The 13,174-nt window shown below is 41.7% G+C and overlaps 1 protein-coding gene across 1 annotated transcript in view; it reads left to right on the top strand.

Moving 5' to 3' along the window:
- Window positions 1-3,557: 3,557 nt before the first annotated feature.
- LOC309685806 (AF4/FMR2 family member 1-like) overlaps window positions 3,558-13,174 on the top strand; it is a gene marked incomplete at its 5' end in the record, with an annotated part of 39,302 nt that continues 29,685 nt past the window's right edge. The window contains 5 exons of the mRNA XM_082501519.1: window positions 3,558-3,572; window positions 7,829-7,873; window positions 10,077-10,157; window positions 10,947-10,968; window positions 11,343-11,394. Of these exons, the coding sequence (XP_082357645.1) occupies window positions 3,558-3,572; window positions 7,829-7,873; window positions 10,077-10,157; window positions 10,947-10,968; window positions 11,343-11,394 (215 nt within the window). The remainder of the gene's footprint in view (window positions 3,573-7,828; window positions 7,874-10,076; window positions 10,158-10,946; window positions 10,969-11,342; window positions 11,395-13,174) is intronic.

Raw genomic sequence — 13,174 nt, forward strand, 5'->3', positions numbered from 1 at the left:
GTATTTTGTACATACTTATTACTCAGCTTTCCTCGGTCTCTTAAAAAGCTAAAGCAATCCTTAAGTGTTTTATGCATTTATGCAAATGTAAGCAAAATATAAAAAGCTTCTACACAATTAGAGAACAAGAATTTACACTTACAGAAAAATCTTGGAATGAAAATGATTTCCTTTTATCTAGCAACCTTATTAATCCAACAGATTGATAATTAAAGCATGACAATGAGGAGCAAGTTTGCTCCTGCTTGCTAGCTTTTATTTTATACTGTTTACCCAGCTTAGCTGAAGATATTTAAGGTGTCTAAGTTTTATACAGCTCGGACTAAAGGAATTGTAGCCATACTAACATCATAGCCTTCCCAGGGCTGAAAGACAAATCAGGGATACCACAGACAATGGGGAGAAGGTTTTTTCTGCTTCTGCCACTCGAGTATTTTACTCTTCCTGCTACTGTGAGCTTCAGTTAGGTTAAGATTTAAGTCCAGCTTTTTATTTGGAAAAAAAAAAAAAAAAAACAAACTTAAGCATTAGGGGAAGAGCAAATATTTTTCCAGTTCAGTAGCATATTTGAAGTTTCAGCTCTGTGTGCCTAGAACTCATGAAAGCCACCTCAGTGAGATTTAGGCCATGCATCCACACGTTTTGTGGAAGATTATGAAGTCCACAAGAAAAAATGAAATACTGTTTGAAAGCATGGAGTTACTGATCTAGCTTACAAGCAGGAGTTCTGTTAGATTTTGGCAAGGAAAGCAAATGGATTTGTAAGGTTTTAAGACAAAGTCTCTGGAGACGGTATTTAGTAGCGTGTTCCTCTCTTACGCTGGCTACGAAACTTTGGTTTTCATGTTTTCTGGTTAATTTATTATGCATTCATTCTTCGTTTTATGCTAAGAGTTGATGATTGCTGTAGTTCAGTGATTTCTGCTCATGGACTCTGGTGTTGGAGGAAGTGGACTGGCTGAAGTAACAAAAAAATTATTCTACAATAAAAATGTAAGTCGCATGTCTAGGAGCAGACTTGACTTTCTTCTGGGGTATTTGGAAAGCGTCCATGCTAAATTTAGAACTCCTCAGGCATCGGTACTGGAGAAAAAGCAGGAAGTCATACTCATTTCTGCTGTAGGTCACAGGGTTGTTGCCAGCTCCTCGTCCTGTGCAGTGACAAGGCTGTTGGCTGCACTGGGCCAGGCAGGTTAAAGTAATATCACACGTGCCTAGAATATTCACTGATGGTGCTGTAAGCAAGGTAAGTATTCTTCCTTCAAAAGATACCTAAGAGAAAGATCTTACTTATTCCAAAATCACAAACTAGTTCACAGATATTACGGATCACAGGATATTTACATAGTTTATAAGAAGGAATACCTTTTCCTGCTGAAAACTTAATTTCTACTATGCCAGATTTGACAAATTCCTATACTAAGATGTTTTTCTAGTTAGCTAGGGGGAAAAATCTTGATATTTTGGTTCTCTTAACTTCAAATTAATCCTCAACTACTGGTATTCACCACCTTTGCTTTGTTTAACATTCCCTTTGAAGAAGTCACTATTATCATTGAGATATAAGCTTCCGAGACAACCTACTTAAGTTACAAAAGTGAACATAAAAAAGCAAGAGGAAAAATGAGAGAGGTTGAAATGCTGTACAAGGGTTTTGAAAAGCACCATGTATTATTCATTCAGAGGTCAGATATAGCATCTTTAGCCTACACTTCCAGGGAACTCTTGCTTGTTTTGGTCCTTAACTGACAGTCTCACTTCACCGCTCCCTAGCTACTCACACTTAACAGTATTTTACAGCCGAGTAGAAATGCTGCTTACAGATAGAACTGCCACTGACTACTAAATGATAGTTTGCAGCTCCCAAGTCGTACGGTTTTCCACCTGGCATACATGCTACATTTATCCTTGTACTTTAAGTGCAACTGCACATACGCTTTCCAAAACTATTCTGTGTCTCAACGTGAAAGAGGCTGATGGTGTATGTTTTACCTATTCTGGGTATGCCATTGTAAACACGAACACAAAACCCACACAATAAGTCTTAAGATAAATCAGTGCTGTTGGGGTGGCTTTTTGTGTGTGTTTTAAATCAACTGAGCAATAACACAAAATTCAAACATAACTGCTTTTAAGCAGTTTTTTCAAAACCAAGTCATCGCTTTCTTTTGTTTCTAATCTTTTAGCTACAAGCAATTAAAAAAACCCCGATCTGTAGTTCAGAGTACTGAGGCAAAAACAGTGCCTGGAACTAGGTTCGTGCATGCATGGAGTATCATGACACAATCTTGCCTATTTGTGTGCTTTCTAGGGAAAATGAAACTTGCTGGTAGCAAAACATACTTTGATTGCATTGGAGGTTTTCTTTGTGTCTTTTTGAAAATCTAAAATACCCCGTTCATAAAGTTTTAAAAATTATTATTTTCAAGTTATGCAAGTATCAGGTGCAGTATAAGAGTCACTTCAGATTTGCTGGAATCTGTAGGAATTCATCAATTAATCTCTCTGAAGTAACTTCCTCAACTGCATTTTCCCAGAAGGAAGATGAGTATAGCAGTGCTGCCTGAAATGACTCTGAATTGTGTGTCCTTCCCCACTTCATTATCTGGGCAATGCACTTGCATTATCAGAGGTTTCCAAAGTGTTGTACCTACAGTAGATGTTAAATGGAAGCACACAACTTCTTTGTCAAAAAAACCCTGAATCAAAATAAAACAGCTCCCCCCCAAAAAAACTCAAAATATATGGTACATCTTTTTTTCTTTTTTTATTTAAGCTTCCGCAGGTAGAGATTTCTTCTTGGCTGAGGTCATTAGTAGTGAGGAAAAAGGAAGTGGGTGATTTTTTTTTGTGCAACTAGCAAGGTGGGGAGAGGGTGGATGTGGGATTTAGGTCATGCTGGTCTGAGCTGTTACGTTGAAGTTACATTGAACAAAAAGGTTTGAGTGAAGTCCTTTTCAGACAACTTCAGTTGTACCTAAGAGTACTTCAGGCATATTGCCTTGTAGCACTGTCTTAACTTTGAGATGATAGGTCTTTGCAAAAACATTACTTGGCCTTCATGATCCAGTTGTGCGGGTTGGTGAACTGGAAAAACATATATATTGCAAAAATTATAAAAAGGAGAGAATGTGGCAGCGTCTCACCGTTTTAAGAGCATGTTGCTTGTTCTTTAGTGACTGAGAGGCTTAGAAGTCTTATTAATAGTAGTCTCTGCGTTTTTCTGTAGTCAAAATTTATTTAATGGCTTTGACTTTGTTTATCTAGCTTTTTGGCCCAAAAACCTTAAAACCAAAGTTATCCTTGACATTGTGAAACATCTGTTATGCCAATTAAGTCGTGAATCCTCATCAAAAAGATACCTGAAAAAAGTCTTTATGACCTTTTTAAACCCCTTCTCTTTGCTTTTTAAGCTTGCAAGTAAGGAAGTCATCTGTTAAATTAGCCTTGCAAAACTTATTATGGAAATTCATCAGTCCAGATTCTGCTCCCATCATATGTTATTGTTTGAGAATAATTTTCAATTTGCCCTTTAAATTATTGGCCATGTAACGGGCATGAACCATGTTAAGGTCTGTGTCTAGCTGTTCCCTCGGATTTTTCTGGATAAGCGCTGCAAATTACAAAGGCGGCAGTTTCTTCAGCCTGCTGTCTTAAAGTAGTTTTCTGTCTTTCTGAACGAGATTTCTTTCCAAGTTACATCCATTTATTTAGCCTCTCCGGAGTCTGTGGGCCTGCATCAGTGGAGGAACTGGGCTGGAGTCTTAGGTCAGATGTGAGTACCTGCTTGCAGCTGGACATGTGCGGCTGGCTCTGGTGGTGCTTCTGCTAGAGGAGATGGTAAATGGAGAAGCATGCTGCCCTGCAGACCTGTTATTGAGCGCAGCATCAGTTTGGGTAGGAATGTTGGCATTAAAAAGCAAAACGAAAACAAAAACCCAGGGACTCAACGGTTCTGGATGTCCCGTGATTGCGCTTGGCCTTGGCTGTCAAAACGTTTTGTGAGTGGCACTTGGAGGCATCTGCATCATTCCCAAACCGACAGTGAGTATGAAGGTGGCATGAGGAAATCCTAGCTGGAGATTGTGCAGATGTCAGTGTCAGCCAGCAAATATGCACAGGGCTTAAATCGAGTTGTCTGTGGGGAGTACGATGTACTGTTCCCTGTAAAGGCTGTCAAACTGCTAGTGGGGATAGACAGCAACATGTAATATTTGATCTTCTATGCCCACAGTCCTCAGTGGAGCTGATCTCGTTTCAGTATTTCTTTGGCTTTATGGCTTTTTAACTCTTCTTCTTTGACCAACGTTGTATTTCTCCTTAAACTCTTCTCTTCAAAGTGGCAAGGACAGCCCTTGCTGCTGGGTGGCAGTTGTGGTTTAATGGTAGTTTACAGGCTGAAATACAGCTGACATGTGACTTGTAGGGAAAAAAAAAAAAAAAAAAGGAGGAGGGGGGCAAAACATTACTCAGGGTGCAGAAAAGCCCAACTCCTTCAGGCGCTGGACGGTTAGCTTTGTAAGAGTCACTGCAGCTGGGACAGAGTGAAAGGGTGCACGCCCGTCCTCTCCAGGGCCAGCGGGTTTGGGGCACAAGGACTGATGGGCTGCAGTGGCAACTTACGGTAGAAATGACAGTTGCACACCTACCCAAGAGACAGGAGGGCTCCCTGGTGCAGTCAAATGGCCCTGACCAGTTTTGTTGTGGTTTTGGCACTGAAAAGAAATTTTCTGTGCGTGTCCTGAACAGTCTGTGATTTTAATCTCTCGAGCAAACGTTTCACCGTGTATTTGATATGGGTGTTGCAAGTCCATTTGTGGGCAGCAGTTTTGTTTGCCTATTGCACACTTTCCTGCTGGTGAAAGCGTCATTCAGTTTTTCAGTCTTAGGGTGCCGCAGGATGGCAGAACAGAGACTAAAGATGCCTGAAAACCTGTCCTCTTCAGGGAGAGACTCTAGTAGGGGCATGGGCTTCCTAGCGTGTCCTAACTTAGTGGCTGTGGGAATAAACTGCTGGGCAAAGCTGAAAGCAATCCTGACAAAAGTAAACCTTATGTTCTGTACCTCCAGAGCTGCACGTATTTTGGGGATACTTGTGTCCTTTAAAAACAATAGAGGTCCTTGTGCTGCCGCTGCAGACTTCTGCAGTACTTGTGCAGTCGTGCGTTTGCTTTCCTTTAAATTTTGTGCTGCGAAGAAGAAAGTGGTTTCTGCTAAGCCACCGGACCTGTGAAGAACAGCAGACAGTCACTGAACAGTGCCCTTCGGGCTTATGATAAATCCTCCTGGCAATTGCACTATGAATACTCATTGTATGTAAACCTGTATCAATTTCAAAGCCTCTTCAGGCTTATCTGAAAGAACTTGAGGAAGGGCTGTGAGTTGTTTGGCAAGGATAAGAGAGGTCCAAACTGGCTGTTGCAGATATTCTCTGATTCGCAAGTTAATTGAATTCCACTTTTGTCATCAGTTATCACTTTATAAAACTCAAGTTTCTGGAATGGGAGAAGCAAACGGATTTTGATTTGTTGCAATTGATCCATTGTAGAGAGAGGTTTTTGAATACTTTGTCCAGGTGGGATCTTGATTCGTTATGTTTTGTGGGAAGGTTTTTTACTGTGGTGCTCTCATGGGATATCGCAGGAGCTTTCTGCAGTAATCTGCTGGTTGAACGCTGCTTTTCTGTGCCTGCTGTTCACCACTTATTAAATTAAGAAGTAAATTAGGTGTTTGAGCTATCAAGTTAAGCTTGCTGGGAAGAAAAAGGGGAAAAGAGAGATTGCGTTTTGGCACTGTGAGTTCTGAAGCTTCCCGATGTCTTGCTGTGTGGTAGAAGTTCCCTGCTGTTTGCTCTCCCTTTCCCCTCCTCCTGCCTGCTGTGGGGTGCTTCTGCAAGCAAGATCCCAGCCCCTTGCCTTCATTCGTGTGACTTATCTGGCCGTGCCTCAGCTTCTGTTTGTCTCGAGGTGAGTAAGGTCAGATGCAGCTATCCGTGCATGATTTTCTGAAGAGAAGTCAAATCTTTGTCAAATGAGCGCTGCCTCAATGAGAGCCTTTTGTAGACATAGACAAATGAGGTTGCAGGGAAAAGAGAAGATTCCTCACCTGCTCTCGTCCCTCCAATGCAAATAGTGCAGCATATGGGAAACAGATGAGTGACCTTTCTGTGAGAGTGTGAAGGATGACACTTTTTGACTTGATTAAAGTGTTTGCTTGCTCTGCTGTTTACCTTGATCTGGGGAAGATCCCTCTGATGGGGCACTGTAGCTCGCTACCCTCTTCCTTTAACACAAGGATCGTCTCAGTGGCCTTTCCCTTTTCAGCGGTTATGCTGATTGCTGAACATTTCCATTGAATCTCTTGTTTATAGGCAAGAAGCTGGTCTTGGATGCACTTTGCTCATTTTAACTACTCAGCCCTTTGGTTATTTTTCATTCCGATTTCCTTTGATAGGAATGGTTGGGAAAGGATGTGTAAACGACATGTGCTTTCAAAACACATGCGTTGCTAGTAGATAAGCCGATCCATCGAAGTGAAGTGGTGTTCCCTGCGGCCAGGTGGCGAGTCAGTGCGTGGAAACAGTGCAGGTCCTGCTGCAGAGCATCCCCAGCACCTAATTCTGCCAGGGGCATGGGAAGGAGGGCCCTGCTGCTGCGTCCTCTCCCACCAGGCACAGCCTGGGCATGGGGCAGGTGGGTTCTGTCAGGGGGCATCGCCGCTCGCCCTGGCTGTGCAGTTACTCTCGTCCCCACGTGCCTGAGGAGCAGGAGGCGTTCACTGTGCTTGTCCCAGCCCCTGCGCCTTGCCCAGCGGTACCCACACTGCTGATGCGTGGTGTCGCACGTGTGCAGGAGGGTGTCCTGCCAGGAGCCGCTCAGTGGTTTTGCTGATACATTAAAAGCAGATTTATGTGTTTGCACAGGCTGCAATGTCTGCTGTTTGTTATATAACTGGCAAATACCAGCATTGCCTTCGTTTTGTGCTCTTCCCCAGAGCTTTGTTGTGCCTGGGCTCGGGAGCCTGGTTGAAGGCAGCTGTGGGCGCTGCTACGGCTGTTGCCTGGTTCCCTTCAGGTGGCACTGCTGGAGTGCCAGGGCACCAGCAAAGAGATGGCCTCCTTTCAGAGGTCCTCATCACACTTGCGCTCGGGAGTCCTGGCCCATGCCAGGTGGGCACGTATGTGGTGGTCACTGCCTGGGCTCCAGTGAAACGGGTGGGGGAAGCACAGGGGCAGTCCCTTGATCGAGGTCATCTGCAGACTTTTCCAGAAATCACCATGTTGTTCCTACTCAGCAGTACGTTCAAGGTTTTGTTCTGAACTGCGCAAGTTACAATTGTATGCTTTTCTATTTTTTAATATCAGTTGATGTTCCCACGAGCCCAAGAGCTGGCATTCAAGGGTCTGGTGTGTGATTCCTCCACTTAAAACCACCTCTGCTTTGCCCTCTCCAAGCTTAGGGCTTTGTACTGGCTTCTTTTTCTGCTGAAAGCACATGAGTTCGTAGAAGAACGTGAGCCATGAAACAAGAGGAATCCTGCCAGCTGAACGAGCACCACTGTTGAATGAGCTGTTTCACTTTCCTTCTTTCTAATCTTTCTTAGAATGTATCTTCTACTAAAGACTTGAAAAGAACAGGCTTTGTAGAAGTGCATTATTAACTGGCCTTCTGATGGGGCCTTTAATTCTTACTAGGATTTTATTATTAATGGGCTTTCATGAAATTTATAGAACTGTTGGTAAGCCAGTGTTTAATGAGTGCATCTGTGTCTCATGTCAGTTGGTAAAAACAAAACAAACTCATGCTGCTTCCCTCTTTTTTTGTTGTAGCAAACCTTCCCCAGTGATGTCCACTCCATTGAAGAAATTTTGAAGGTAGGTGCTCTTAAATAATCAGTCTCTGTGGTTGCTTATATTTTGCATGCATTAAACTAGCGTGTGGGGAAAGAATGTCATTCTGTTTCTGTTCTGTCAGTGGATGTTGTAGTCACTAAAAGTGGTGTATTTTGGGATATGCCGTGGAGCAGTAAAGATAAAAGCTTCAGATACAGGTGGAGTTGGAAGACCAATAATGGTCTTCCTATCAGTATGTAAGTGTAACGCAGTGTGGTGCAGTTCAAGAGCAAGACTGACAAGTCACCTGAAACAGCCAGAGCTGCTCCTTTGTCGAGTCAGGGGGTTGCCATTATTGAGTGTGTTTCCTCCAAAGGGGCTGGACATGCTGCCTGCTGTCCATACTGCCAGCCCCAGCAGCATGGCCCTGAACAGGAGCACGCACCTGCATCCGTCCCACCTGCCTGCGCAGGGCACTGCTGCTGCACTGTTTCTTCTTCACTGTAATTATAGTCCATTCGTGCAAAGCTAAGGCAGCTCTGATGCAAAACCGTCTCCGTAACTTTGTGTTAGAGTCGGCTCTGTGAGCAGTGTGCAGGCTTCCAGTAGCTGGCTCTGAGTACATGTCACCCATTCACTGTGCAGGGTGTGAAAATGCACTGGGACCTTTAATAAAGGTCTTCAGTAAAAAACACTTTAATAAAGTAAAAAATGGCTGGTCGTTCTGATACTGAGAAGACAGTTCCTTGATGTCAAATGCTGTTCTGAGACACGGGAGTCCTAACAGGTGTTTGGTTTCTGTGATTCGCTTCCCTCACGGTTGCTTCAGGTTGCTTCAGATCCTGATGCCTTTATTGCTCTCGAGAAGCTGTTCTTGAGGCAGTGTTGTAGCTGAAAGGTAGTTGTGCACAGGTGCTCACTAGCTGCTGTGCACTGGTTGGTATTGCAGCACAAGTACTGCTCCTGGAAATACTGCATCATTTTGTGTTTCACAAGACATCCTGTCTTCTTGCCTTGTGTGCAACGCATAACACTATTTTTGTAGCAACCACAGGGAAGCACTGACAAATGCATGAAGAGGTGTAGTGCAGTATATTGAGGAGTTAATAATCTACTGAAAGATTGGAGAGCTAGTCAGTGAAGCGAGCAATGAGCTGAACAGTGGGAGGGGAGAAAAGAGAAGGCAAGGGTGGTAACAGTGCCATCAAATAGTCACTCAGGTTAGTTGTAGGCTGCTTCCAAGTTTTGCACAGAAACCCCTGCAGATTGCTCTAATCCCTTCTTATAGAGCCAAAGGTAGCAATGTGGTTTCATTCCCTATGTATCTTTGCATTTCATGTTGTTCCTAATAGATAAGGAAACTAGGGACACTCCTAAACTTTCATATTTGTGCCTTGTTGAAAAAACGGCACTTGTAAATTATGGCACAGTAGACTTTCATACTTCAATCTATTTCATGCCAAAAGTACAAAGATGCACTTTGTACCGACACGTTTCTCATAATTTTTTTTTTTAAGCCCCTGAGCAAACTGCGTGTGGTGCATGCTCATCATGAGATGTGTTCCGCACGAACATAATTCCTAACTTTCATTCACCTGTTAGTGATGGTGGGTGAGAGTGAGGGCAGGGGAACAGGGCAGGAGAATTCCTGAAGACATAGCACATCGGGCAGTCTCTTTCTTTGGTTTGAAACTACGTCCCAGAGCTCTGCGTCAAAGATGTCTTGGTCAGTCGGAGCAAAAGCCAATAGTCCAGGCAGAATAGCGTGGGGAACGGCTGGCAGTCAGCACTCTCTGGCTGACGTCCTCACATTATGTGAAAAGCCTTTTGGAGTGTTGTTGCTGTAAGGGGTTATAAGAACTTCTGTGAACAGGAAAGTCCTGTGCTTTGAGGAACCCCAGAACTACTCATACAGGTTTTATTTACTTTTCCCTTTATTAACTGTGATAGCTGTAAGACTGAGGCCTAATCCTGCAAATACAATATGTACTTAACTCTCTACGAGCTTCACTAAGATTGCTATTACTTGGGCAATGGGAGTATGCTTGCAGAAGAGGAGCAAGTCCTCTCCATGGTCTGGCTGCTGTGATCAAAGGAGGGTTTCTTGCTGTGGTACCAGCTCAGCTTTACAATCGGGTCAATAAGGACTTTATGGGAAGATCTGCATGAACCTCTTAAGCTTAAAACCTCACCTGTGTGTATCAGCGAAAAATACTGTAAGCCGCTTCTCTCAATCTCTTTCCAGGAAATGACCCACTCATGGCCACCTCCCCTGACAGCTATTCATACGCCTAGTACAGCAGAGCCTTCCAAATTTCCATTCCCAACAAAGGTAAAACACCCTCTTTTTGCCAGGGTTTTTGATAAATTAGAGGAACTCTTTCCGGCTCTTGCATGTGTTTTCATCTGATTTTGTCCCTCTTTCATAGATAAAGGCTGTTAGGAGATATTATCTTTAGAAGTCAGATAAATTAAAGCACAATGGATCTTGAGTTGTATAACAGCTGCTTGCAATGTATCATTTTACTGAGAATTAGATCAGATTGTGCTTCTGAGTAATTGTTTTTGAGTGGGCTTTATGGTAGTGTAACTGTCTTTCCTCTTTTTTATTTTTTTAAGCAAGATTTGTATTTTTAGAGTTGAAAGACGTTTGAGCCAGAGGGGGATGAATGAATTAATATTTCAATGACTTACACATTTGTTACAATTGTGGGCTTGAAATGTGACTGCTTTTCCGAAACATTTTAAGCATCTCATCTCTGTTGCCGCATAAAAACCATTTCATCTTTATTGCCAACAAAAATACTTGCTGACTGTGTTAAACAGAAGTGTTTGGCAGCTCTTATAATTTTTTTTTTAATATTTCTTCAAAAATGCACATACCACTGATGTGCTAGGAACGCATTTTTGGTGGCAGTAGCACGTATCACTTCTCTGTCCATCTTAAGCTATGTCAGGCCAGCTTAGACTATTGGACACTTCAAAGTCATACTTTGACAAGTTAGTCAAAGTATTTATTACAGTATGTAACCAATATGCTGCTATTAAGAGAGAGCTGATTTATTTTATTCTTAATTTGCACTTTGTCCTTTCTTTCTAAGAATCACAGCATGTTGGATCTGTAGCACAGAATCAGAGTAAGTAGAAATCCAAAGAAAACGCACTTAATGTGTGTATTGACAGATAGTTGTGTGTTGTGTGCTATACGTTGAAGTGAACATCAAATGTTTACATTGATTAAGGAATTTAATTCAACGTTGAACAGTGATGAATTTAGAAAATGCTTAGGAAATTGCATACACTCATTACCTAGAAACTAAGACAGCAGTTCAACAGAGAGCAAGCAGTATTTCGTTAGGAAACCCTGTTTGGAGTGATGAATAATCTTAATGGCAAACAATTGCATTCTGGAAGAAGGTGACTTTCTAATCTGATGCTCAGAGACCATAGGTTAAAATACCTACTTTAGTGTGAGGCAAATAAAAGCAACTGATTCATTTTTGATTTACAGAACAGTATGAAGCACCTTCAAAAACGTTGCCTATTTCTCAGCCGAGAACATCGTAAGTAACCAGACTCAGTTCCCATCTCTACTGTGCAGTTATTTAAATGACCCTGGAATGAATTACAGTTTGGCTTACTTGATGATTCTGAAGATTAAGGCTTTACCAGTCTGATTTTTCTCAGAAAATTTCAATGCAGGGAATTTTCACCAACAGAAACATTACTGTTTCATGATTATAATGACTGTGTTAAAAACAAAACAAAGCTGAAGAAAAGAAACCCAACCATTAATGTACCTGATTTAAGGTTTTTTTCTCTTTTAATATTATTTAATATTATGTAGCTGTGGCTACATAATATCTTGTCACACTTAGTGCTATTCAAACTACTAATAATTTATTAAACTGACATAAACGATAAGGGATACAAAATGAATCTGATCTGTTCTGCATATAATTTTGAAGCTTGTGGGGGCTCGTAAAGCTACAGCTACCAAAACTCTGAAAACTAGGGGTGAAATTTTAAGGCAATTGTATGATAGAACTTTCTGCAATTGTGCAAGGAAAAGTTTTCTAAAAAGTGTTGTCTTAATTCTGTTTTCATTTTTAAAAGCAAACAAACAGGCAAAAACTTAAATGTTGACTTTCTAAAAACCTCTATTTATATTCTAAGAATGTTAGCTTGTTGCAAAGTGGGGTGAAGATGAAGTTTCTAGAGCTTTTTTAAATAGTATTTATATATTTCTACTTTTCTTTATCTAGTTATTCTTTTCCCTATCATGTTACGTTTTCTTTCAGAAGAAAGCTTCTTAGAATTTGAGTCTCAGTCTAAGATGTTTATGCGTAATCACTGCAAAAGTTTTACAAGGCTAGGAAGGAGTGCCAACTAACAAATGAATCAGTCCAATAGAAAATTTTAAGTTGGTGGATAAAATAACTTGGTACTTTCCTTGTAGGTTAATAATTAATTAGGTTAATAATTATCTATTAATTAGGTTAATTACAGAAATTGCTTGAAGGTAGTTTTGTGTGGGCTGACATTAGTCTTTCAGGATTAACCTGGCCAAATTGGCAGCATTGATAGCCCTGAGTAACAAATAGAAATCTTTCCATGTCTGGAAAGCTAAGGCGTCCCTGGGCAAGGCAATTGCTGAACCATTAAATGCTTATCAGTCCATGTGATATATAAAGATCTCATGTTCCATGGAAGGCTGCAAACTACAGACCACAAAGCTTACTCCATTTGTTTTCCTTATCGTGAACAATTTAATTAAAAAACCCCCAAACTGGGCTAGTCACAACTAAGAGGAAGAGCATCTCTCCATCTTGTTTGAGATTGTAGAATTTTGCATTCAATCTCTGTAAGATCTGTAAAACAACCCTTTTTATACTGTTCCAGCATCATGCAGAGGAGCCCGCCCTCACTGGGAGCAATCAGCTACTCCCTTAATCCATTCTTTATTTTACTCCTCCTTCTTCCACCCCAGCTTGCTCCTCCTGAACAATTTCTGGCAATTTTCACTGCAGTATTAAAAATACTAGTTTCAACTGCAGCAGGCTCTGCCTTCCTCCTCAGCTACCCTACAACCATCATCTTTATTTCAACTGTTCTCAGCTGCTTGTAAAAATCCCCCTAGAACTGTAGTCAGTTTTCCAGGTGGCAGAGAGAGAAGAGGCTTTCACTGTAAACAAGAATCTGAAAATACTCCTTTCTTAGCCCAAAGGTCCAGAATTGTAAATATGGCATGGTACATAGCTCTGTCCTTAGCCAACATCCCCTCTCTGCTCGGCGTCCTTCTGGGTACTTCAGAGCCAGCACTCATCTGCCCAGGGACATGCA

This window comes from Vanellus vanellus, assembly GCF_965231255.1.
Source record: "Vanellus vanellus genome assembly, contig: HAP1_SCAFFOLD_718, whole genome shotgun sequence".
NCBI classification, from domain to species: domain Eukaryota; kingdom Metazoa; phylum Chordata; class Aves; order Charadriiformes; family Charadriidae; genus Vanellus; species Vanellus vanellus.